This window comes from Vigna unguiculata, chromosome 1 (genome assembly GCF_037176805.1).
Source record: "Vigna unguiculata cultivar grain cowpea cultivar isolate G323 ecotype 2 chromosome 1, ASM3717680v1, whole genome shotgun sequence".
Taxonomy (NCBI): domain Eukaryota; kingdom Viridiplantae; phylum Streptophyta; class Magnoliopsida; order Fabales; family Fabaceae; genus Vigna; species Vigna unguiculata.
Window position 1 is genome coordinate 28578211 of NC_140792.1, and position 26084 is coordinate 28604294.

General features: G+C 35.3%; 2 protein-coding genes across 2 annotated transcripts; both read left to right on the forward strand.

The window, feature by feature from the left end:
* The first annotated feature begins 7626 nt into the window (after positions 1–7626).
* On the forward strand, positions 7627–10064 carry LOC114194575 (ricin B-like lectin R40G3). The gene is made up of 4 exons (XM_028084906.2): positions 7627–8275; positions 8377–8499; positions 9465–9693; positions 9779–10064. Coding segments are annotated over exons 1-4 (924 nt in total). The 5' UTR covers positions 7627–7705; the 3' UTR covers positions 9781–10064.
* A 13314-nt stretch (positions 10065–23378) lies between these two features.
* LOC114162896 (uncharacterized) lies at positions 23379–25247 on the forward strand. The gene is made up of 4 exons (XM_028046892.2): positions 23379–24302; positions 24403–24525; positions 24739–24967; positions 25051–25247. Coding segments are annotated over exons 1-4 (969 nt in total). The 5' UTR covers positions 23379–23687; the 3' UTR covers positions 25053–25247.
* Positions 25248–26084: the final 837 nt, after the last annotated feature.

Below are 26084 nucleotides of genomic sequence, written 5' to 3' on the forward strand. Positions count from 1 at the left end.
CAACCTGAGCGGCGTTTTTATTCCTAGGCTACAATAAGCAAATCGAAGAACGAGCCACTGTACAAGAATGCGAGAATATAGCAGGAAAGCAGGCAGGGGAACAGGAGACAGTCATCTTGACTCCTTGAGGTAACTTTCTTACTTTTCTTGCTTCTTTTCAGCTTTCACCAATAGCTTTTGAGCTAGGCCGATGAAACACTTTACTCGTTTTTCTATATTTTCAAAGTGATTTGGATTTGAGGGTCATTATTTTGTCATGAAGCCTTCGATAACCCATGGATTTTACCACCCATCATGTTTTGGTCCCCTTTCTTTGTAGTTTCACCGATGGAGATGAAAGCCCTTTATCCGGAGGATTTGGGAAAGGTTATGCAGGCGCGTGTTCATTTGTCGTTTGCAATTCCTGTACTTTTTCACCCACAAGCACCTTGCATTATATCATCCTAATTACACGGTCAAGCCCCTTATAAGAGACAATATATTCTACGATATTACTATCTATTCAAGGTGGGGCTGGGCAGTAGCACCGAGATCTCATAGAGGAGATAACATTGTGCATATCAGGGCTATTTCTGGGCTTCCTTGAGTTGAGTAAGCTCGGTAGCTAGTCTAGTAAAGTAAAATAGTCTTGATTCTTTTCCCTTCACTTAACATAAAGTAATGGTTTTTATGCAACGTCGAAAGGGTCCTGATGTAGTGGGATCATTCGAGGGCCCTAATTCCAGCGGAGAAAAATATGAATGAAAAATCTCGCTAAATAGAATTGGGTCATGAATCTAAGAAATAGTGTCGCCCTACTGAAGTACCTAAGGTGCGCTCCACCCGGTGACTAAGAAATTGGCTTATGACCTCCCTCTCCATGCCATGCGGTAATTATTCCTCTAAGAAGCATATCATAGGTAAGAAAGGAAGCCAGGACGATGGAAGAGCCATGGCCCATATGATGGGTAACTATCTCCTACGGTTTGGAGAGGACTCAACTATTTCATGTATATCGACGAGGGATCTCAGATTGCATGGCAGGTCTACCCCTTCGAAAATTGGTAGATCATCAGTCTGACTACTAATAAGAGGAATCTGCCTATCGATCCAGACATTCCTTTAACATGTCATCTAAGAAAACCTTACTTCTAAAGCAAACCAGACTGAAAACAGTAGAGAAAGACTTTTTGAACCCCCTCTTGTATATGTAGAACAATAGCCCACCTTTTATACCTTTAATAGCGTGTCTAACAACGAATGCGAGAGAATGAGACTCATAGGTAGTTTGCTATTATCAAAGAAGTCCTCCTTTCTGCCTTTGTGAGAGTTGGCCGAGGGGGCAAGCTGTGGAGCGAAGGGTCTTTCACCTTTGATTTGATGATAATCGTATCATCCTTGCCGCCTCACATGCTAATATTTCGATCTGTTGATCTACTACATCAGAGAGCGTCGAGAATCCTTTGGAAAAGGCGGTGAATGGCGTAGGGTAGAGTGCTTATTTCATTCCCTGGCGAGCAATGATGCTCAAATCGCTCCCATATATATGGTTAAGCAAGCCCTACCGCCAGCTTTCACCCTGACCAGTCTGCCCCCCTATTGCAAGGATTCGACGCCTCCACTTGATGGTGCAAGTGAAATGAATAGGCAGTGCCTACATCCTTAGATGATTAGGCGGTATGATTTGAATATACCACATCAATTCGTTATGTATGGATGATGAAATTCCATTGATACAAAGCCATTCGTTCTTTTTTCTCTGATAGATGGTCAGAACTTCCCCATATTCGTTACGCCTTTGATGTGAGGAATAAAACCTTCACACCAGCTGGAAGGTGAGGTTAACCAACACACCCAATAGGATAAGGCAAGTCAGTTTGAAAGCAAGGCAAACAACCTTTGCCTCTTGGTGGGACTACCCATCCCAACCAGGGGTATGCTAATAAGAGTTGACATGAAATGGATCACGGAAGAAGATGTATATGATGAATGATTCAATCCCCTCTCATCCACACGGGTCTTGCTTGATGGGAGAGAGAAAGCTTTCGGACTACCTTTTCTAGCATGAGGCCACCTACTACATCATGCCCGATTGCATCTTACTCTACTGGTTCACCTTCAAAACAAGTCTCTGCACCTGAGACACATCCTTCTCCTATTGCTTATTATTTTTCCTATATTGTGGTGGCTTATTCATCCCAACAATTTGGCCTTCTCTTCATCTATCTGAATCCTCAAAGAATCACTATTTCGATTAAAGATTTGCCACGGGCAGAATTATGTTCCAAGGCTTCGCACCTAACCGACCTACCCACTCATCAATCACGGTGTTCAGCGGGCGTAATACTCATCCTTCTTGAGCTTCCCATTAACCCATTTAATGTCGTGTTGTTGTCGTAGGGCGTAGTGAGCTCGATCTACTAAATCATAGGTTGAGCCGCGAGTTGGATTAAATATAATTGCGTTATGAAAGAACGTTCGATCATCAAACACTTGACCAACAAACCAATGCCCATCCATCCCTTGTCTCCGACCAGAAGATAGAGACTATGCTAGGAGCTTCTTTTCCTTCTGCCCAGCCTTGAATCGAATCTTGGATCAACGCCCTTTTTCGTTATTCCTGAGGCAGGTTCGGTGATTCATGCCATGTCGGATGAGCAAGATATGCGAAAGATAGGTGTCATCTTAATATAGATGGTTTTATTCCCCCTTAAAGGTGGTTTTGTTTGCTCTGGTCCAACATTCACATCTTCCCAGTAAGAACATTAAGAATAGTCCATTGCCTTGCTTCATGCCCCCTTCAAATGGTGAAATAACGACTATTCCTCCGACTGGACGATAAATGCTTGCTTCAAGATTGAACAACGAATCTCATGATTGTATTAGTCCATGTGAGCCAGATTTAGCCCAAAGTCTACTACTTTATGATGCAATTAATTATGGAAGTAGGTAGCCAATGTCGATGATAGAGAGATTACGGGAATATACTGACCGAGAAGGGTTTGGCACCTCGATGTCGGCTCTTCGCCACCTGGGGTGTAGATAGCTTGGGTTCATCTGCAGGATGTGTGGAGAGGGCCTCAACTGGACCACTTAAAGACTCGTTGGCTCCATGCTCTATTCGGAGCACGTAGCCGGTAAGGAAGTCTTTATTAAGTTCGCAATGAACATCTTACTTGTGCCAGCAGTTTCCTTTCGTTTAGTTGGTGAAAGCTAAGGTTATTCCTTTAGGTCCCCGTTCAGGAGGCATTTTGAACATCTAATTGGAATAGACGAACTTGCAAAATGAATCTGTTTATCATAAAGGGATTTGTTGTTCCTCCTGGCGGATTATTTATACTTATTGTAAATATCAATACTTAATGTTGTAAAAATATTTATACTTAATTAGTTTTAATCTTATGAAAAAGTGAACTAAAAAATGCACTTCAATTATTAAAAAAAATTGGGACAAAATTGAACCAAAGACACAAAAATGGGGACTAAATTGAAACAATGAGGTACATATGGGTATTAAATTGAAATCAGTACAATGACATTTGTCACACGTGGCATTATCCTGCCACGTGACACTAACATTGTCACGTGTGACAACATGCATGGACTTGACACGTGGCAACAACAAAATTTTGAAAAAAAATTAAAAAAATAAAATAAAAAACTAGAGAGTGACACGTGGCATGTCGTTAACGACATTAATTATTTTTTTCTAAAAGGATCTAATTGAGATATTTTTTCAAAAGTGGAGACACAATTGACATTTTTTTTCCCGAATGTATCAAATTGACACATTCCTACCAAAGTGGGTATCATTCGAGTAATTAAACCTAGTTTGCATTTTAACAATGATGGTATTATGGTGATGTTATCACTACCGAAAAAATGGTTTTTAGTGGCATTAATTTAGCGGCAGTTTATTAAAATGCCACCATATTAAAAGAATTTTAAAAATTTATATAGTATTTACAGTCGGTTAAAAACCGACGAGATATTTTAACATGTATTTTTAAATAATTGTTATTTTTATGGCAAAAGTATTTGGGATTTGGTAGGTAAATCAGTTAATTGGCGCATCTCAATCATAGAAAATTTTACAAAGTTGATTTTATTCTTTTGGTACGTCATTTTCTCTTATGCTGGAAAATATCTTTTGTTCTACTAATCCATCCTCTCTCTCGTGGTAGCCATTCTTGTAAGCCATCTCTTCTCTTCATGCATTTTTCTTTTTCTAAGTGTTTTTTTTTATGATGATTTTTCCTTCTTGTAAGATATTAGATATTTTTCTTTTCGAATCATTTTTTTTTTGAAGTTTCAACTTCTCTTAATCCCTAATTTCAATCACTGACATTTTGTATTGGTTTTGGGGAAAGCTCAAGAACGTTGTTGAGGTTTTCCATTTCTCCTTCTATTCGCTTTCAATTTCCTATCTATATCCATTTCATTTCTCTTTTCCTCTTTCATTCTTTGTATTCTGCTACTTTTTCCAAATTCATTTCCCTCTAATTTCAATCTAAAGTCCTTCTCTTGCTTATACTTTTTTTGTTGCATGTATATCAATACCCTCAAAATTTCTCTTACAAATAATAGTAATCGTATGTAAACCAAACCGTGGAATTCACGTCTACATTGTTTATTGTTTTTCGTCGAGGCTTTTTTTTAATTAAAAATTAGTCACTGGAGAATAGTAGTGTTTTTCATTTGAGAAGCTGAATGACGTTGGTGAGGAACTGGAGCACGTGGTGACGGGAAATTTTAGAAGTTGAGATCTTTAGTTGGGGGTGAGTGCTTATTATTAGGTGCTAGAAATTGTTGGTTCTTTCAGAAAAATTGTATTGCAGTGTTAAGTAGAACAAACAGTTTTTCTTTTTATTTTTGGAGAATAGTTGAGGATTTGTGTTTTAGTGTTTAAGTTAATGTTTAGTTTTTAATTTGTAGGTTGGTGCCTCGCTAGAGTCACTTGTCAAAGGTGCAATGCAATTTTCTCGAAAATATAATATCAAAGGTACATGATAGGTGGTATTCTCTTCTCCATGATCTTGTAGTTTCTGCAAAAATTTATGAAAGTATGACAAACTTTGAGCCATTGAAATATGGTATGTCATTTCTGCAAAAAATATATATCTTCTGGTTAAAGTTTAGTATCATATCAACATGTGGAAAGTAAGCAAGCTGCCATGAGGCCGCAACACAAGCTGCCATGAGGCCGCAATAGGGTTCCCATTCTTGTATTTTAGTGAGCCATTGATGCACATGGAGCATTTGCCATTTTATATGGTCACCACTCAAAGCATTATATTAAGAAACCAGAGGTATTTGTGCCTGTAAACCATTGAAATATCATTCAAACCCTGGTGTTTATACACAAGGTAGGCTCATTATTTCTCTCCTTAAAACATTTCTTTATAAAATAGATGTCAATATTGTTATACCGTTCTTGGAGCTTATTTCAACTCACAAACCACCTAGGTTAAAACTTTGCAATGTTTGCTCTTTATTGAACGATAGCACATGCATGCACCAACCTTATTAAAGCTAGATGCTATAATTAAATTTGGAATATCAATTCTGTATACATATAATGATTACAAACTAGGCACTAGGCAGTATGGAAAAATCAATGTTCTAATTGCTGCAGCCTAAAATTATGAGGTTAAATATGATGGATGTTGAAACTTATCATAATATAATTTACTTTAATATGATGGAAGTTGTATGTGCAATGTTCATAATGTTGCAGTTCGTTTGGTCTGGATGATCAAAATTTCAAAATGAGCTTTTTTCATCTAATGTCTCAGATCCTGGACAGGTCCATTTCTTCACACGCCCACATGTTTGATTTCCTTTCATTTTATATTTGAAGATATTGATGTTTATGGTATTCATGACTTAGAAAGATTTCCAAAGTAATCTATGATGTAGAAGAGGCAACTTCTGATTTGTGGGAAATATGTGCTTCGCAAATACTGGTTAGGATCTCAATATTTGTATTACACCTTTTACACATTTCTGTAATTGATGAATATTTTAATTCCTTTTTAAAAGTTACCATATTACGTTAATTGTAGTTGAATTATTACTGGTTGTTGGATCTCATTATTTATTGCTAAGAAGTATCTGCAGGCAGGCTTCGTAATTTTCAGAAAAGAATGTTTTTTAATGTTAATGAGTGATTCTGTTTGGTATACTTCTCTGTCACATGCTTTGTCCTCATGGCTTTCCTATACAAAGATTTGGCTTGCTTTCCTATACAAAGATTTGGCTTGATAATTATTGTTTTCACCATTTGTTAACCACTCCTACATGGATAAAGGGTCAAAGTGGAATTTTCGTTAGGAAGATTGGGGTGGGGGAGGATGAGAGCTAGGCAATCTCTAGTTGGTTGTGAGTGGCTATTGTAGTGTTGCCACATTCAGTGAAGTTTTCCTTATCTGATTACCTATATATTTTGCATATTACCCTGGCTTTGTAGATTATCACTACATCTAAATATTAAATGTTTTTTTTAAATATAATTTTAATGCGGTGGTTATAACTGGCCCTAAATATTAGATTAATTTTTTAAAAAATAATTATAATTTTGCTGGCAGTTATAACCGTCGCTAAATATTATATAATTTTTTTTAATTTTGATTTTGCTGGCAGTTACAACTGCCGTTAAATATTAGATTTTTTTTTTAAATAGTTAGGATTTTATTGGCGATTATAACTGCTGCTAAATATTAGATGACTTCTTTCTTAAAATTTAGTGGCGGTTAAAACTGACTTTAATAATCTTAACAACAGTTATTCTGACAATTGTATTAAACCGACGTTATGAGACTTTTGTGGCGCTAAATTCTATGTCAGTTGATTAATCGACAAAAATAAAAATAGTGGCGGTTAAAATCGCCACTAAACCACACCATTATTGACGTTAAAAATCAAAATTTTATATATGCATTGGTTTTATAAAAATAATAAATAATAATATTATATATATATATATATATATATATATATATATAATAATAATAATTATAATAATATTATTATATATATAATAATAATATTTATAATAAAAATAAATAATAATAATATATTATTTTTTATCTTTAGGGCAAAATAATATTTTTATATTTTAATCTATTAAAACTTTTTTATTTATTTATCGTATCAACCGATCACTCTCAAATCTCATTCCAAATTTATTCATTCTCATCCTCAAATCCTCAAATCTCTTGAAAAAAAATAACACATAGATTAAAAACCACTATTTTAATGACTAAAATAATGCACCGATTACAAATATTAAATAAACATAAAAAATGTCGTGTTGAAATAATCTTTTCGATAATTTCAGTTAATTAAAGATAATAATCTATGACCAAGTAATTAATTAATTAATTAAAAGAACCTTTAAGATTATTTTAATTTAGTATAGCTTCTACTCCAAAAACAATTATTTATTTGAAGTCGTATATCTACCGGTTCACACGTAACTGTTGTTCAATTTATTACTAATAATCAGAATCTGATGACATAGCTCATCGAAAGATGCAGAAAAGAAAATCGCCCCACACGAACCGAAACCGTGCCACGTATCCAACTACCAGTGATATATCGATGCGGTGTGGGCCCGGCCCACACTATTTAACTGTTCATTTCTAACATTAATCGTATCGACCAAACTAAACTTAACCACTAAGCACTCTTCTCTCAGTTCCGATTCCCAAACTCAGAATCCACCATGTCGTTTCCCTTCAGCCACACCCACCACCGCAGAGACGACGACGACGACGAACGACGTACCGCTTACCCTCCGCCGGGAAACACCTTCCCCAACCCTCACCAACAGCCGCCCCCACCATTCTACGGCGCTCCTCAACCACCACCCCCTGAGCCCGAGACCAACGTGTTCCACACCTCTCACGTGCCGCCACCAGGACACGTGTCGCAGGATTTCGGCTACTCAGCTCCCCCTTCTCATCATCACCACCACCATCATCATCATGAAGCCGATCACGGGTACTCCCACGGGTACTCCCCTGCTCTCGATGCAGCTGATTACCCCCCTCCTGGAACCACCTCCACCGTTCACCACGTGGCTCACGAGTCCCACCACCACACCCCTCATTTCTCTTCTCACAACGCTCCCAGCAGCACCACCACTGTGACCCACGTCAGCCACCAGACGAACACCGGTCTCCGGAGCAAACCTACAGTGAGGGTTGTCACCAAAGCTGCGCCCGATTTCTCTCTCACCATTCGTCATGGCCAAGTCATTCTCGCACCCTCCGATCCCTCCAATGAGTACCAGGTAGCTCCTCGTGTCTCCCTCGCAACCCCAATTCGCGCAAAATGTGATTTTTTTTCTGTGATAGATTAATTATTTTTTATTTGAGTATTTGTGAAATGCAGCATTGGTACAAGGATGAGAAGTACAGCACGAGGGTGAAGGATGAAGAGGGGTGCCCCGCTTTCTCTTTGGTCAACAAGGCCACTGGTGAGGCCTTGAAGCATTCCATTGGTGGCTCTCATCCAGTAAGATCTTTCTCTCAAGGTTTACTCTTTCATTTCGGAGTGTTTCTTTTTGTTTGATGTCATTGTGCTTGATAATTGCTTTGCTGGTTTTACAATTTGGAATATGGAATGGGAATTGTGTGTTGGTTGAATGATCCCAATGTTCAGTGCATTGGCGCAATTGGGGATCAGCACCACTGGATGAGGATTGGACGGATTAAATTTCAGATGAACAATTTTAGTTTTATTTATGGGTTATGATGGGATCCGTTTGATTTTCATCCAAACGGGTTACAGTTATTAGCGACTCTGTGTGTTAAATTCCTGATTGCAGGAAATTTGTGTGATCCATTGAATGTGATGTGTGTTAGTGAAAGTGGATACCAGTCTGTGATCTTGGTTTTTTGTTACTACTGAGTATGTATTTACTGTAGTAACAACATGACTGCTTTACTAGCTTTTCTGCTTCCAATAAATGGCTAATGTACATACCAAAAATGGGGTTTATGGGTGGATGAAAGGGAATGAGTGCTAAAAAGAAAAAGTAAAGAGAAAAGAAAATGATGGAGTTGGTAAATGATATAATGGAAGGTGAACAGAGAGACACGAGAAAAATGAGTTGGAAATCAGATGGAACTGAGAGTGAATATGTATCATAATAACGCTAAAATCAGAATAGTGAAGCTAGGACATTTTGTCAATGGCTTTAATAATGACAGGGTTGGAGCTTTATGCTTTTAAGATAAAGATGCGTTGGTGTGTTGTTCTGATGGGCAAATTTCAAAACTGTTTGCATTGGGGTAGCTGCAATGCGACTTCTTGGGTAAACCTTTTGTTGGTTTGTCTATTTCCTTTTCACTGACATGATTCACATGAACATAAAATGGGTTAAACTTCAAAGTGAATAGAAAGAAATAAAAAGTGTAATCAAGAGCAACAGTAAAACAATCCTGTGTACATTGAAAAATTTTATAATTGTTTTGTAGGTTCGGCTGATAGCTTACAATCCAGAGTACCTTGACGAGTCTATTTTATGGACTGAGAGCAGAGACCTAGGTGATGGGCACAGAGCTATAAGGATGGTGAATAACGTTCATCTTAATGTGGATGCTTTTCAAGGTGATAAGAAATCTGGAGGTGTGCATGATGGCACTACAATTGTCCTCTGGGACTGGAACAAAGGTGATAACCAGCAGTGGAAGATCTTACCTTACTGTAAGTTCTCTATCCATATAACATAATAAACTAAATCTTACTGTTTCTCATTTTTCTTTAATCTTTACGATAATGCTTAATGCAGGAGTGGAGTGGCTTTGAAGATGCTGAGTTAAGAGGACCATTGGCCTTGTATCTGAGTGGTTTGTGCTTTGAATATTTTCCTTGCGGGTGTTATCTAGAATATGAATGATCTGGTGCATTTACTGCTACTATGCGATGCAATCAGCTTTTTTAATTGAATAAAGTGTGTGTTTATCTATTACTACTGCGTACATGTGACACTGGTTTATTGTGCTGATTACCATATATTGATATTTGTGGTGTATACAGTTCATGTACCTCTTTATATATCTTTGTTTCATCTGTCACTGATGACTATTTAACTAACATTGCAAGTACAATGTGGCTAACCATCATCATGAGCTTCTTTCAATGTTTGATTATGTCTTAAAATTTCTTTTGTATTTTAAGTTGCTCGTTGAGGCAGTTGAACAATTTGAACAGTTTATATTAAGAAGTTGTAAGAAGTTAATGAGAGAAACGTGTGATAAGATGAATAATTCAAGCGATAGATAGAGAGAAAAAATTACTTATTAAGAAGTTGTAAAAAGTTGGTGTATGTATGCTATTATTTTGAAATATATTATATTTGAATTTTTACTTGAATAGGAGTACTTTCAGGGTATTTTTAAATTTATATGACTTTTATAACATTAAAGATCTTATTTCTTTTATTTTTAATTCTTTGTATATGCTATTACATATTTTAAATTTCTTCCATATTATATTTAATTGAAAATATTTAAATATAACATTATAATGTTAGAAATTCTTAATTTGAATTTGATTTTAAACTTAAGCCACTTTTTTCATAATATATTTTTAAAGGACTATTTTCATATATATATATATATATATATATATATATATATATATATATATATATATATATATATATATATATATATATATATATATATATATATATAACAAGTAAATATCATTCGGCTTTGATTGAACATATATTCCAACTTGTTCAGCAATTCAACAATCAACAGCGAGTCACCGGAATTCCGTCATTAACCACCGTTTGTCAAAATTTGCAAAATCTTACACTTCTCTCCTATGTTCTCTTTGCATATTTATTTTCATTTCATTCACTTCACTTCATTTAAAGAGATAATAATTATTAAATGTCATTATGAGTTAATTAATTATTAATTATATAGGTTAAATTATACTTTTAGTCCCCATTTTCGTAACAAAATTTGAATTTGGTTCCTCAATTGTTTTTTATCTCAATCTGGTCCCTATTGTGAGAAATTTGATCCAATCAAGTCATTTCTGTTAGTGGTATAGTAACGGTGTTAAATGGGGTGTCACGTGTCAGCTTCTGGATTTTTTAAATTTTTTTGAATTTTTTAATTACTTTTTTAAAAATTTTAAAAAAATTAAAATTTTGTCACGTGTCAAGCTGACATCGTGCCACGTGACAGTGCCACATGTCACTATTATGGGATGTGTCATTTTCTCATTCTCAATTTGGTCCATATATTTTAATTTTTGTTTCAATTTAGTCCCAATTTTTGTAAAAATTGTACAATTTTGTCCCTCTCCAAATTGAAACCAAATTTAATTTCTATATAAATATGCACAAATATTTCTATCAAAATTGATATTTCAAGTAAATATTTTTAACAAGATTAAGTTTATTTTAATTTATATTTTACATTAAACTTTATTTAAAATTGTTTTAAACTTGTTAATAGAAAATAATGCTAATAAAAAAATTTATAAGTTATATTGATATTTTATTATATTACACTTTAATATTATTTTTTATTAGAATTTATATTTTAAATAATTGTATATTTTTAAAATGTGTAAAATTCAATAATTTCTATACAAATGTTTTAGTTGGTATAAAAATAAAAATTATATAATTTAAGAAAAATTAAATAGTTTATGTAACAATAAAAAAAAATTTAAAATTTGAAAACAATTTTAAGTAAAATCGAATGTGAAACAAATTTAAATAAACTTAGTTTTATTGAAAATATATAATAAAAATATCAATTTGAATAAAAAAATCAAATTTAATAAAAATATTTGTATAAAATTTTATAATTTTTGTTTCAATTTGGAAGGGGACGAAATTGCATAGTTTTTACAAAAATTGAGACTAAATTGAGTCAAAAATTAAAATACAGGGACCAAATTGAGAATGAGAAAATGACACCTCCCATAATAGTGACACGTGACACTGTCACTGCCACGTGGCACAAAGTCAGCTTGACACGTGGCAAATTTTTATTTTTTTAAAAATTTTTAAAAAATATATAAAAAATAAAAACATTCAAAAAATCCAGAAGGTGACACGTGAAACCCCATTTAACACCGTTACTACACCACTAACGGAAAGGACTTGATTGGATCAAATTTCCCAAAATAAGGACTAGATTGAGATAAAAAACAATTGAGGGACCAAATTCAAATTTTGCTACGAAAATGGGGACTAAAAATATAATTTAACCAATTATATACTATATGACCATGTCACCATTAGATTTGGCAAGAATCGCCTTTAGTCTAGTACATATCGGTCTACTAGGCCGACATGTATCGAGTCCTTTCTTACCCAACTAAGGTAACAATGTATCAAGTAATTAGGTCCACATGTAATTAGACTTATCAGATAATTAAGTCCATAGGTAATTGAGTCCCATAGTTAGAGTCTCTTAGTTAATTGGGTCTCTTGGTTCAGGTCCACCTAGGTAAAGATTATAAAACGTTACACGAGATAAATAATTACGTTTTCATTAATCATAACATTAATTTTTTGCTGACGCACTTGGCTAAATTAAGCGTCGGTAGATAATCTTCTGTAGGTACAAGCCTACCTAGAGTTGGGAGGACGAGTACCTGGAAGTTGAAGGTCAACTGTGCTTTCAGAGTCCCCACATAATATATTCGGTCCCTAAGAATAATTGGCGATGAGTTGTTTAGAAGAGGATATAGTCGGCCACTATTCAAGTGTGTTATAGTAGAACAAGCCGACTAGGTCCTACACAAATTGCATGATGGCATCTATAGGTATCATTTTGGTGCAAGAACAATGACAACACAAGTACTTTAAGATGGTTAATTTTGGTCAACTCTGGAGACACATTGTATTGACTATATCAAGAAGGGTTTAACGAGGCACTAGATGAATAAAATGAGAGGTTACTACTACTACTAAATATCTTTGACTATTTGCTTACAACTTGTAAATTTAAAGTTTCTCACGCAGTTCCCTACCGCCTACCCAAGTGGTCCTAGTTGAACAACTTCACGAAGTTCCATGTCGCATATCTAGGCGGTCCTGGTTGAACCATTTCACGCAGTTCTTTGTCGCCTACTAATGCAGTCTTGGTTGAACCATTTTACACAGTTCCCTGGCGCCTACCCAAGCGATCATGGGTGAACCATTTCAAGCAGAACCCTGCCCCTAACCAGACGGTCCTAGTTGGACATTTTCACGCAATTCCCTACCCCTCACCCAGATAGTCATGGTTGAACCATTTCATGCAGTTCCATGCCCCCTACCCAAATGGTCTTGGTTGAACCATTTCACGTAGTTCCCTACCTACCTAGGTGGTTCTGGTAGAACCATTTCATGTAATTCTATGTCACCTACCCAGGCGGTCCTAGTTGAACCATTTCATGTAGTTCCTTGTTGCCCACCTAGGTGGTCCTGGTTGAAACATTTTGGGGGTTGACAATTACTAAGTGGAAAACATGTGGGGGTGGATGTTTTTAGCTTAGCACCTATTTTTCCTTCCAAACCTCCATATACTCCTTATTTATACATGCCACCACCATGATCTAACCTCGTATCTTCCTTTTTATTCAACAATGCATAACAATTTAAGACCATTTCTGCTACAATCCATTTTCACATCAAATTCATCATGAGTTCTTGGAACTTTGGAGGCTCCTCTTCCTTACACCAAATAAGGACCTACTTGTGATTTGAGACATTATAGACGACTTTAGTTTTGATGATGATTTTGAAGACATGCCATACGACCAAGAAGATGTTTAAACACCTTCAATTCAGTACAATCCAAATTTAAAAATTCAACTGGAGGAATGCATGCACTTCGATTCAAAAGACGAAATCGTGTCTGGAATAAACCACTACCACATCACCAATGGGTAGACCTTCATGGTTGTGGAATCCAAGCCCTATATATACGTAGAACGATGCATCAATTATAATAATGGTTATCAATGACGTTTAAGGGCCGGTTACAGCAAAGTCATATATAACTGAGAGATCAAGTCCATTGAGGCACCTCATACTTGTTTCTCTACATTAATTTTCCAAGATCACTACAATCTTGATTTCACTTAAATAGCTTCGATTGTGCTCCATTTAGTGCGGACCAGCCCAAACATTCACATTAAAAGCTTGATTACAAACATTAAAAGTAATTATGGCTATATTGTCTCATACAGAAAAGCATGGTTAGCAAAGGAAAAAGCAATTGCAATGTAGTTTGACAACTGGGAGCAATCCTATAATGACCTTCCCAAATGATTACAAGTTGTCTAGGAAACTAATCTTTGGACAATTTTTCAATACTCTTGTCCTCTAGTTAATGTTGATTGTGAGGATGACACATCCTACTATATTCTGGAATGTTGTTTATGGGGATTTAGACAATCCATTGAAGGGTTCAAATATTGTAAACTTGTTGTTCAAGTAGATGGAACATTCTTAACCGATAGATATCATGCCACCTTGCTAATTGCAATTGCTTAAGATGGAAATAGAAACATATTTCCTTTGCCATAATAGAAGGTGAGACAAAGGAGACACTGATTTAGTTCTTTCAACTACTACGAAAGCATGTAACTCCTCAACCAAATCTCTATGTGATAACAAATAGAGGCAAAGGCATTTTGTTAGCCTTGCGCTCAAAAGAAGTTGATTAGGGAACCAGATAATCTTCACTCAGTCTACTACATACGTTATATGGGTTCCAACTTCAACAACAGGTTTAAAATTGCTAACCTAAAGAAAGATTTCGTTAATACATTTTCTTACCATTGCTTCCATATCTATTCAATTTATATTTCTAACCAAATCTTATTTCATTTACTATGTCATTTCATTTTCACAACCTACGAAGTCAAGCAACCCATTGTCCAAGCAAAACTTTCTGCAATGAGGTCTCAATTCCCGTAGGCGGTAGCTTGGATAGATAAAATTTCCCTACACAAGTGTCTCAGGCTTATGATATGGGTCGGAGGTACGACCACATGACGACAAACTTGGCTTAGTGCTTAAGGGGGCTCGATCCTTACCTATCTCTACACTATTGAAAAAATCCTTCAGAAACACAAATTCGTGGTTTGTTGAACGAGGCTTGGAGGCTAACTCTATGTTAAGAGCAGGTCATCAATATCCAGAAGACATAACTCCCGTACTTCAACAAAATAAGTAGAAATCAGCAATTTGTCATGTTTATCTCTACATCGCGAGAATTTTGAATTCGAGGTGTAAGAGGTATTGATCCCCCACCAATATCAGCCAAAACCAATCTCATTCGATGTCGGATTAAAATATTAGTGATTGTGGCCACTTCTAAGCAAATCGTCTGTCATGTCATCACATCATAGCTGTTTGTTCTTTTTCTCATCTGCCGCTTGTGAATTTTATCAATCTTGTTTATAGTCTCCATACCATATATAAGGCTTATGAAGTCCAATTCCATCCACTGCGAAATGAGGACTATTGGTCAACCTATACAAGTCCAAATTTCATTCCAGACCCTCAAACGTAAGGCTTTCGGACAACCAACTACTACAAGAATCCATAACGAAATGGATCAACCAATTCTAGATAAACCAAAAAAATGTTCTTACTATTATACTAAAGGTCGTCATGTAAGCCAATGTCCATTTCGCCAATGAATTGGGTTGCTTTGTAATTTCAATAACTTTTTCTTACAATTTTGTCTTGTTTTATCTCACTATTAATTAATCCTTTTACGCCACGATAATATCTTCTTAACTTATCCAACAAACATACAAAAACTTCATCTTGTAATCGATTACAAAAACATGTAATCAAATACAATATTTTGTGATGTTTGATTTATATGATTTAATTGGCCAAAATTTGAGCATAATTACTAAAAAATTATAATTACAATTTTTTATTTTGTGATGTGAGTTATATATATATATATATATATATATATATATATATATATATATATATATATATATATATATATATATATATATTTGTTTCTAGACTTAAAAATCTACAATTGTAAACCAAATTCTTAATTTTAAATGTGAATTTTGTGTATTTTAATGGTGTAATTAATTATTAATGATGACTTAAATGAACATATAAGGTCTATGAATTAATTAAAGAAATAAACAAAACATATACAAATTTGAGTAACAAACACAAATTAAAGATTTTTGTGATTTAAACAATAATATGAGGCTTAACTCACTTATCTAAATAGTCTCATGGTACTACTATTGTTATATGAAAATTTTATTAAATATAAAGAAAAATATAAAAGATGACATCAAACTCATGATAACATTACATTGCACACATAAGTAAAAAATATTTATTATGAAAAAAAATACATCAGTATCTCACCAGATTTATCATTAACTAACTCTCTCACAATAAAAAAAAAACTTTTAAAACTCATTATTACTTTTTAATAAGTCACTTCTCGTAAACACAATAGTTTATTCATTCTAAACATTACTTAATTCACAAACACAATAGTAATTCACAATAGTTTATTAATACTTTTTATATATTATTAGTGTCAAAGTGAGTTAACTCACCATGGGTTGAACAAAAAATTAATTAGTTTAACTCTACTTACTTTTTGGTGTGTCAAAAATTTTGTAACTCGACTCGATCCACAACGGGTTGGTGGGTTAGTAGGTTGACTCACTTAAAGATGTTTTGGGCTTCCAACTTATTCTTACCAAAAAGAACTTGAAACTTTTGAAATGACGAGGAAGGACTGGATCACAAGTTCGCGATAGGATAAAGGGAAGATCCACGTGCAGAAGATTCTCTAATGTTGCTACATGATTTTATTTTAATTTTTCTTGGATCATGTCTCATATTAGGAAGTCTAGGAGTAGTATCTTTACGAATCCGATTTTTTCTGCTTTTTCATTTGGACTAGTTCTTGTTTGTGTATTTTTATTCTATATTTTATCAAATTCCCATTAGAGCTACTTATTTACATGGGCGCTACAAATGTTTTAATAATATTTGCGCTGATGCTTATGAATGGTTTGGACTATTACCAAAATTTTCTTGTTTGGAGTAAGAGCATGAGTAAATTTATAATGGGTTAAATATATTTTTAGTCCCTAAAAATGCAAAATTGAAATTTGTCTTTATTCAAAACTTTGATTCATTTTAGTCCTCAGACTTTAAAAATAAATAAATATAGTAATTTTAACCTACAATTTTAATTGTTTTTACATATTAAATGACATTTAAAGCTGACATATGAGATAGTATGTGTCAAATGGTATAAACATCAAAATATAGTCGGAAACGTCGTTTGATATGTTAAAAAAATTTAACGCAATTAGGTTAGAAAGAGTATACCCATTCATGTTTAAAGTTTGAAAACTAAATTATATTAAAATTTTGGAATATTAACGAATTTTAATTTCATGTCAAAGTTTAGAGACTAAAAATATATTTAAACCATTTATAAAATGTGAATAGATAAGAAAAAAGTATAACATTTCACGTAAAAATATTCTTCTAGACGAAAATAAACCTAAAATATAAATTGAGATTGATAATATTGTTGATTGGCATGATATTGGTCATTATATTTATTGTTACCAAATATATGCATTAATTATCATAAATCAATTAGTTTATGATACAATATGCTGACAATTATATTAATGGGAATATAATATTTATAAAGTTGTATAATCACAACTAGGGTTTATTACGGCTGCATTTATTATGGTAATTAAGACATATTATGGAAATATTATTATGTGATTTTTATCATGTTATGAGAATTATGTACGAGTGAACGAAATTAGGGGTGTGTTTCTTTAGTAGGATAGATTTGGAAGAGAGGGTGAAGATAGATTTGTGTGGATTTGAGTAGATAAATATGTATATTTTTTTTAGTGGATTTAGATGGTAAAGTCAGTGAATTTGGAGATGAATTCTAAGAAAGTTAGTGAGTAATTTGAGTGATGTAATAGATTAAAAAAAACTTTTAATAGATAGAATTTGAATATTACTAAAGTACTCTTGATGGTAAGAATAAAAGAAATGATTTTTTGATTAGTTAAAAATATTAAATTTTAAAAAATATTATTTTATAAATTTTAATAAAAAAATTAACAAATTACATTAAATTATTATTATTATTTTTATAATAATTACTATTATTTAAAAAATTATTAATAATTAATATTATTATTAATTATTATATATATTATATTTTATTATTTATTATTATATTTAATTTCTATATATATATATATATTTATTATTATTATTATTATTATTTAATTATATATATTTATATAAATATTATTATACGCACACTACACAACACTGGTTACGTAACCAGTGTCACTCTCAACATTACACCAACACTGGTTACGTAACTAGTGCCACACACACACATCACTGCACCGGTTATGTAATAGGTATGCAACCACTCACAAAGCACCACTCCCACTCACACACCACCCAATCTTCCCACCCCACACTGGTTCACACACACACCCACACCCAAACATCTTCCATTCTTGACACTTACACACTACTTCACTCACACCAGTTCTTGTTGGTATTTCATATTTAGTTCACCTTCAAATAACACCACCACTCACCTTCGAACTTGAATGAGAGACAAGGATGGGAATGTCAGCTCCAAACCCTTTTAGGAACATTCACAATCACACACGCGCAAAGCTTCCCATTTAGTGGCAAACTTCAAACCCAACCAACCCAAACAAATTCAAATGGGAATCTTGAATATGATTGTTGTAAGACCCGGGAAAAATTAAATAGTTAGTTAATTAATTATTTAATTAATGCGGGTAAAAAGGAACCTTTAAGGTAATAAATGCGGAATGTTATGACGTGGAAAAGTACTAGCTTAAGTGGTTGAGAGTACTTTAATTGTGTGAGAGGACTTAGGTTCGAGTCTTATTTATGCCATTTTGTGTGCTATTAACTTAGTATTATTTTATATATATATTAATCATGTTGTGGAGTGTTATAATCATTGAATCATATTGGTTAGCATGAAATCTGGATTGGTTGAATGGTTTGGCATTGGTTTGGTATGTGCATGGGTGTGGGTTCCAACCTTGGAAGACCCAAATGAAACTCTATTTTTGCCATTTTTAGTTTTCATTTGAAGTTGAAGGGTTAAGGGAAACCATATCAGAAATAGCAGTGAAGGGTAGTTGGAAAAATAATCTAATTAAGGGAGCTTGAATGGCCATTACACCACTTCTTAATGCAATTTTCGTTTTAGGGCCTTAAACCACCATTAAAACACCACTAAAAAGCTAATTGTGAGAGAGGAGAAAGGTTTCTGCAAAGATTATTGTGAGGTAGACAGAGGAGTGCGAATTTCAATGAGAAATTGAGAGTGTGAGTGGATTCGTGGGGGCTGAATTGAGAGAAGCCAAGGGAGGCCATTTTGAGTCAAAGGAAAGAAGTACAAGATTACTCAGGGAAAGCTTTAATCCAGGTTAGGGGAGCTCTTACTTGTGTTTTGATGATAATTGTATGTTTTCGTGCTATATTGGATGATTGCAATGTGTATTCTGAGTTTGTGTTGGATTCTGTCGAATTTCTGGAAATTTCCAGAAACTGCCTGGCGGCGTTGAAGGCCCACCAGGCGGTTCATGCTTCCAGAACCATTTTTGGGTTTCCTGCTATGCACCGCCTGGCGGCTAAGTGTTGCCCGCCAGGCGACGAAGACTGGCTTGCACAGCTCTCGCGCATGTTGATGTTTTCGTGATGTGGGGATACTGGGAAATGATTATTTTGATATGAAATTCTTTAATACTGTGAGTTGTTATCTGTAATTAACGAAGTGGAACGAGATTGTATGAATTTGGGATTTTAGGGTTCATGTGTTGATTGGGTATGAATGACATAATTATGGATATGAGGACTGTATTGGTTATGCGTGATCGGTGGTAAAATGATTAGCTTATGAATCCTGTATGTGTTGTGTATGCGAAATTGCGTTTGTTCTAAGGTAAAGATTGATGTTAGGGTGGTTGGAGAGTTCTGCTGGGTGTGAGAGGAATCAGGGTGGAACCCAACTTTTCACGCACCGCCTGGCGACACTGAGGCTACCGTCGGGCGGCTCATCAGCAGCAGAACAGCGATATGTGGTGAACTCGCGATATGAGAGTGGTTGATTGGGATACCTGTAGAATGAGTGGTAGAGAGCAATAACTTGCGTTTTAAGGTGTAGGTCATTTAATGATAATCAAGAGAATTATGTGTGTGCGTTGGGTGGGTTAAGTGTTCCATACACAATGGTCTCTGCAGTGTTGGTGTTATTTAGTAAAAATAGATGCAATTCAAGATAAGTCATGGTGGCAGGAGTAATATGAAATATTGAACTATGAGAGAATGAGGTTGGTGCACTTTGTGAATAGGAGACAAGTTTAAGGTAATAATAGAGGGAGTGTAGGTGCATGATGAAATTGAGTGGGTACGATTTGGGGTTGTAGATGTAATGTAATAGAGTACTGTGAATGGTCCAAAATTGTGCAGTAGCAAAAAGGTGGGTATCAAGAGGACCCTCTCTTGACTGTTTTACAAATGAATAAGATAAATCATGATATAGCCTGTTAAAATCTAATGTTGGGCATGAGTTAATTAAACTTTTTGTGGTTAGCAGTTTGTTATGTGCTAAGTGTTATATCTGATGCGTGAAGATTGAATTACATGTTTGAGGTCTCTTAAGACCTGTTAACGATGCCAAAAACCAGTAGCACAACACTATTGGTATAGCGCCTGGCGGTGCGGGACAAACCGCCAGGCGATAGAGTCCTAAATTAGTGGCAATAGTCACTGTTCGCAGGAGGCGCCTGGCGGCGGGGTTATGTCCGCCAGGCAGTAACGGAGCTGGATGGCTCCTGTATGGTTTCAGGCGCCTGGCGGTAGGGTGTTGGCCGTTGGGCGGTTTTCTGCCAGAATCCGCCTAGCGATGTCTAGGTGGTGTCAGGCGGTTTTTGTGGCTGTATAATTGGTTAATGCTTTGATTAGTGGACTTGAAGGACTAAGTTCACTTCTTTTGTGCTTGGGCTTGATGGACTAAGTCCAATAGGGGTTTGGGATGTCCTTGGTGGTGGGGACGCATGATGGGCATGGAACCAGTTGGTTCCCGTCGGCTACTAATGGGCGATGAGTCCTTAGTATGGTGATTGCATGCGTCGGGCGCACGATGGGCAAGGAATAGTTTTATTCCTGTCGGCTACTATCGGGCGAGGAGTCCATAGTATGGTGATTGCGTGCGTGCCAAGGTCCAAGCTAGGTAAGCTTGGATGTTGTACTACAGACGAGGAGTCTGTGGAGTTGGACTATGAGCAGGATTGGCTCGTAGGGTTGGACCACGAAAGGGATAGTTTTGTGGAAGCACAGTAAAAGTCCCAAGACCTAGTTTCATGCATGTGACTCATGAAGGAATATGAGATCAGGGGTGGATAATTTGGAGTTAACACATATCAGTAAATTTATTTCTTGGGAAGGGTATCATACTTAATTTGTATTTATATATGCATAACTCACCCTATCTGTGTGTGTGTGGCGATGATTGGATGATTTATTATCCGGGAGCAGATGATTTGACAGGTGAGCTAGGAGACGCTTGAGACTGGAGTGCGGGATCATATGGACTTTTGAAGACTCGAGTTTTTGATGTTTTTATGTTTTGAACATTAGCCATTTTGAGCTTTTATAGTCGTAATAACTTTGAATTGCGAACATTTACAATGTCTTGAACTTTGCGATTTTAATTTTCAAAGTAATATTCCTTAGGGATGTTACAATTGTATCAGGAATCTTCAGGTGCAACAAGAATCTTTGGAGCAGGAAATGGAAGTTGGGAAAAGACGTAGCAACAACTGGTATACACTCACGTGCTTGGTCAAAATTACCTCCTGTAGGGTTAATTTGGTAAAATGAACGATAATACTTTCAAATCGTGGTATATCAGTGAAGATGAAATATGGAATTCATCCCGCAAATCCGCTCTTGCAAATCAATGCACATCCCCTCAAAAGAACAATCGGCTGTTCAGAAATCCATTTGTGCAAATCAAGGCAAACAGTGTGATCCATGCATTGGAACACTACGTAAAAGTGGTGTGTGCACTAGTTAGATGGGAGAAAAGTTAGACTGAGTTGGAGTGGTACTCGACCATAGTTAGACTAGAACTCGAACTATGGAGAGTTTGTGTCGACAACTAGGCTTCGGGTGTTAATGAACACATGAGAGTTGGACTGTGTTCACAGTCGCCTTACACTTGTCATTTATTTTGATGGAATTAATGAAGGATAGCTGCCACGTCAGCGAGTGACCCAATGCATCATTTAGGGTGTGTTCTTATGTGAGTGATGATTTGAGGAAGAGGATTGATTTGAGTTGATTAGAAGATGAGATTTGTGTTATTCTTTTGTAGGGATTTGTGGGTGATAGTGGAGTGGATTTGAGAGTAATTTTTGTGAAAGTTTGTGAAGGATTTGACTGATGTAACTAATAAAAAATTAAATTTAATAGATTAAAATGTAAAATGACCTAATTGTACTTGGTGTTAAAAATATATAATAAAATGATATTTAGATAAATAAAAATATTAATAATATTTATTAATTGAAAAAATAATATTAAAATATATTTGATTTAAAAATTTAATATTTTAATTTCCAAAAATACCACAAATAGAAATGGAATAGGTTACATGAAAACAAAACCAGTTAAAACGAAATCATGCATGTCTTTCACAAAGTTGGAATCGGATCCAACAAAAAAGGAACAAGTTTCGTTCCATTATGGCAAAAAGAAGATTTGATTCCATTAAATACCCACAAAAACATATCCGGTTCCAAATAAGAGATATGCATAGATCCACTCCGTAAATGTTCTGCCGCACTGTAAACCCTCCATCGCACCGTCAACCCTTCGTCGTGTGCCGCTATTGTTGCCACCGTCCCTTTTCTCAACAACCAACACTAGTGGAAAGGTAACAAATCCGAAAAAATATTCAAAGGAAGAGAAAGATAGGAAAAAAGAATGAGAGTGGTATAGAACAACCTCACGTTCTAGAACTAAAATAATAAGAGCATAAGTGTAAAATTACTCCGATCACTCTCCAGTCTCACTGTGGTAATAAGATGTGATGTAGGAAGAGATCTCTCAAATCCATGTCCTTCTTCACTTTTAAATCTACGAAAAGAACACAATTTTTTTTTAAAATCATCAGTTCCTATTTTCTTCATTAGAACCGAAAGTGACGTTTGGGGCCAGAAGAGTTTTTCGTAGAGCCTTTTCACTTCCCTGTAACATTTAAATATCATTTCATCCCGTTTGTTTTCGAACTTTAGGATGTTTTACATTTCTCGGCTTTCCAACGAGCAACATTGTTTTTGTCACGCCGCAAACAATTTTTAGTTACGTTCCCGATGTCTATTTCTTTGTCTTATTCCAATTTCATCATTACCAGACGCCACCCTTTGCATTTCATGATTAAAGCTACAAAATATATTTTGTTAATCAACTTAGGTGGAACGGCATTTGGAAACTCAGCAGACGCACACCATCAATCTTGCCACTAGAGAAACCGAACCCTATTTATCACTTCATTTCTAAACTTAACCACTAAGCGCTCTTCTCTCAGTTCCGATTCCCAAACGCAGAATCCACCATGTTGTTTCCCCACAGCCACACCGACCACTGCTGTGACGACCACGACGACGATGAACGACGCACGGCTTACCCTCCGCCGGGAAACACCTTCCCCAACCCTCACCAACAGCCGCCCCCACCATTCTACGGCGCTCCTCAACCACCGCCCCCTCAGTCCGATACCAACTTGTTCCACATCTCTCACGTACCGCCACCAGGACACGTGTCGCAGGATTTCGGCCACTCAGCTCCCCCTTCTCACCACCATCACCACCATCATCATCATCATCATCATCATCATCATCATCATCATCATCATCACCATCATCACCATCATTATCACCATCATGAAGATAAGGGGTTCTCCCACGGGTACTCCCCTGCTCCCACTGCAGCTGATTACCCCCCTCCTGGAACCACCTCCACCGTTCACCACGTGGCTCACGAGTCCCACCACCACACCCCTCATTTTTCTTCTCACAATGCTCCCAGCAGCACCACCACCGTGACCCACGTCAGCCACCGGAGCAAACCCACCGTGAGGGTTGTCACCAAAGCTGCGCCCAATTTCTCTCTCACCATTCGTCATGGCCAAGTCATTCTCGCACCCTCCGATCCCTCCAACGAGTACCAGGTAGCTCCTCGTGTCCCCCTCGCAACCCCAATTCGCGCAAAATGTGATTTTTTTCTGTGATAGATTACTTATATTTTATTTGGGTATTTGGGAAATGCAGCATTGGTACAAGGATGAGAAGTACAGCACGAGGGTGAAGGATGAGGAGGGGTGCACTGCTTTCTCTTTGGTCAACAAGGCCACTGGTGAGGCCTTGAAGCATTCCATTGGTGGCTCTCATCCAGTAAGATCTTTCTCTCAAGGTTTACTCTTTCATTTCGGAGTGTTTCTTTTTGTTTGATGTCATTGTGCTTGATAATTGCTTTGCTGCTTTTACAATTGGGATTATGGAATGGGAATTGTGAGTTGGTTGAATGATCCCAATGTCCTGTGTTCATTTTCCACTAGTGCAGTTTCTTTGTAATTTACATTGAAAATTTTTATAATTGTTTTGTAGGTTCGGCTTATAGCTTACAATCCCGAGATCCTTGACGAGTCCATTTTATGGAGTGAGAGCGGAGACCTAGGTGATGGGCACAGAGCGATAAGGATGGTGAATAACATTCATCTCAATGTGGATGCTTTTAAAGGTGATGAGAAATCTGGTGGTGTGCATGATGGCACTACAATAGGCCTCTGGGAGTGGAACAAAGGTGATAACCAACAGTGGAAGATCTTACCTTACTGTAAGTTCTCTGTCCATAACATGGTACACTAAATCTTACTATTTCTCAGTTTTCTTTAATCTTCACGATTATGCTTAATGCAGGAGTAAAATTAACGGAATAGTGAATGGACAGGATTTGAAGATGCTGAATTAAGAGAACCATTGGCCTCTGTATCTGAGTGTTTTGTTTGTGCTGATGACCATATATTAATATGGTGGTGTACACAGTTTGTGTGTGCCTCTATATATCTTTGTTTCATCTGTCGCTGATAATTATTTAACTATCATTTCAACTACAATGTGGCACTTGAACAAGTTTTTTTTTTTCTTTTTTTTATCAGAACTAATACAGTTTATAATTAAGAAGATAATGAGAGAAACGTGTGATATGAAGAATAATTCAAGCTATAGATAGAAAAAAATCACTTACTAAGAAGTTGTAAAAAGTTATTGTAAGTACTCTCAGGGTATTTTCAGATTTTATTACTTTTTTAACATTACGTATCTTATTTCTTTTATTTGTAATTCATTTTATATGCTATAACATAATTTAAATTTCTTCCATACTATATTTAATTGAAAATATTTTTTTTCTTAACTGAAATATAACAACATTATAATGTTAGTAATTCTTAATTTGAATTTGATTTTAAACTTGTGCCACTTTTTTAATAACATCTTTTTATTAGGATAATGGTATTTTGATATTTAAAATTTTTTTATACTCATTTGACATTATATTTATTGTTTTTTACTTTTTTTATTTATTTTACAATTACGAAATTTTTTTCTTTTGATTATTTTAAATGGTTGTCAAGTAAAGTGAAACAACTTTTTTTTTCTTAATGTAATCAAGTAAAATCTGTGTTTTTGTTATATAGAATTCAGCATTAAAATTTGTTCAGTACACTTCATTTTAAGAGATAGTTAAATTATATCTTTGGTCTTCATTTTCGTAGTAAAATATCAATCCAGTATCTCTATTTTTTATCTCAATTTGGTCCCTATTTTGGAAAATTTAATGTAATAAAGTCATTTCCGTTAGTGTTGTAATAACAGTGTTAAATGAGATGTCACGTGTCAGTTTTTTTATTTTTTAAATTTTTATTTATTTTTTTGAAATTTTAAAAAATTTA

What these genes read in the sequence shown, in the direction of transcription:
- LOC114194575 (XM_028084906.2), top strand. Translation starts at nt 7,706, where the DNA reads ATGTCGTTTCCCTTCAGCCACACCCACCACCGCAGAGACGACGACGAC. An exon ending in ATCCCTCCAATGAGTACCAG is followed by an intron (nt 8,276 to 8,376) that starts GTAGCTCCTCGT and finishes TGTGAAATGCAG; the next exon opens with CATTGGTACAAGGATGAGAA. An exon ending in CCATTGGTGGCTCTCATCCA is followed by an intron (nt 8,500 to 9,464) that starts GTAAGATCTTTC and finishes ATTGTTTTGTAG; the next exon opens with GTTCGGCTGATAGCTTACAA.
- LOC114162896 (XM_028046892.2), top strand. Translation starts at nt 23,688, where the DNA reads ATGTTGTTTCCCCACAGCCACACCGACCACTGCTGTGACGACCACGAC. An exon ending in ATCCCTCCAACGAGTACCAG is followed by an intron (nt 24,303 to 24,402) that starts GTAGCTCCTCGT and finishes TGGGAAATGCAG; the next exon opens with CATTGGTACAAGGATGAGAA. An exon ending in CCATTGGTGGCTCTCATCCA is followed by an intron (nt 24,526 to 24,738) that starts GTAAGATCTTTC and finishes ATTGTTTTGTAG; the next exon opens with GTTCGGCTTATAGCTTACAA.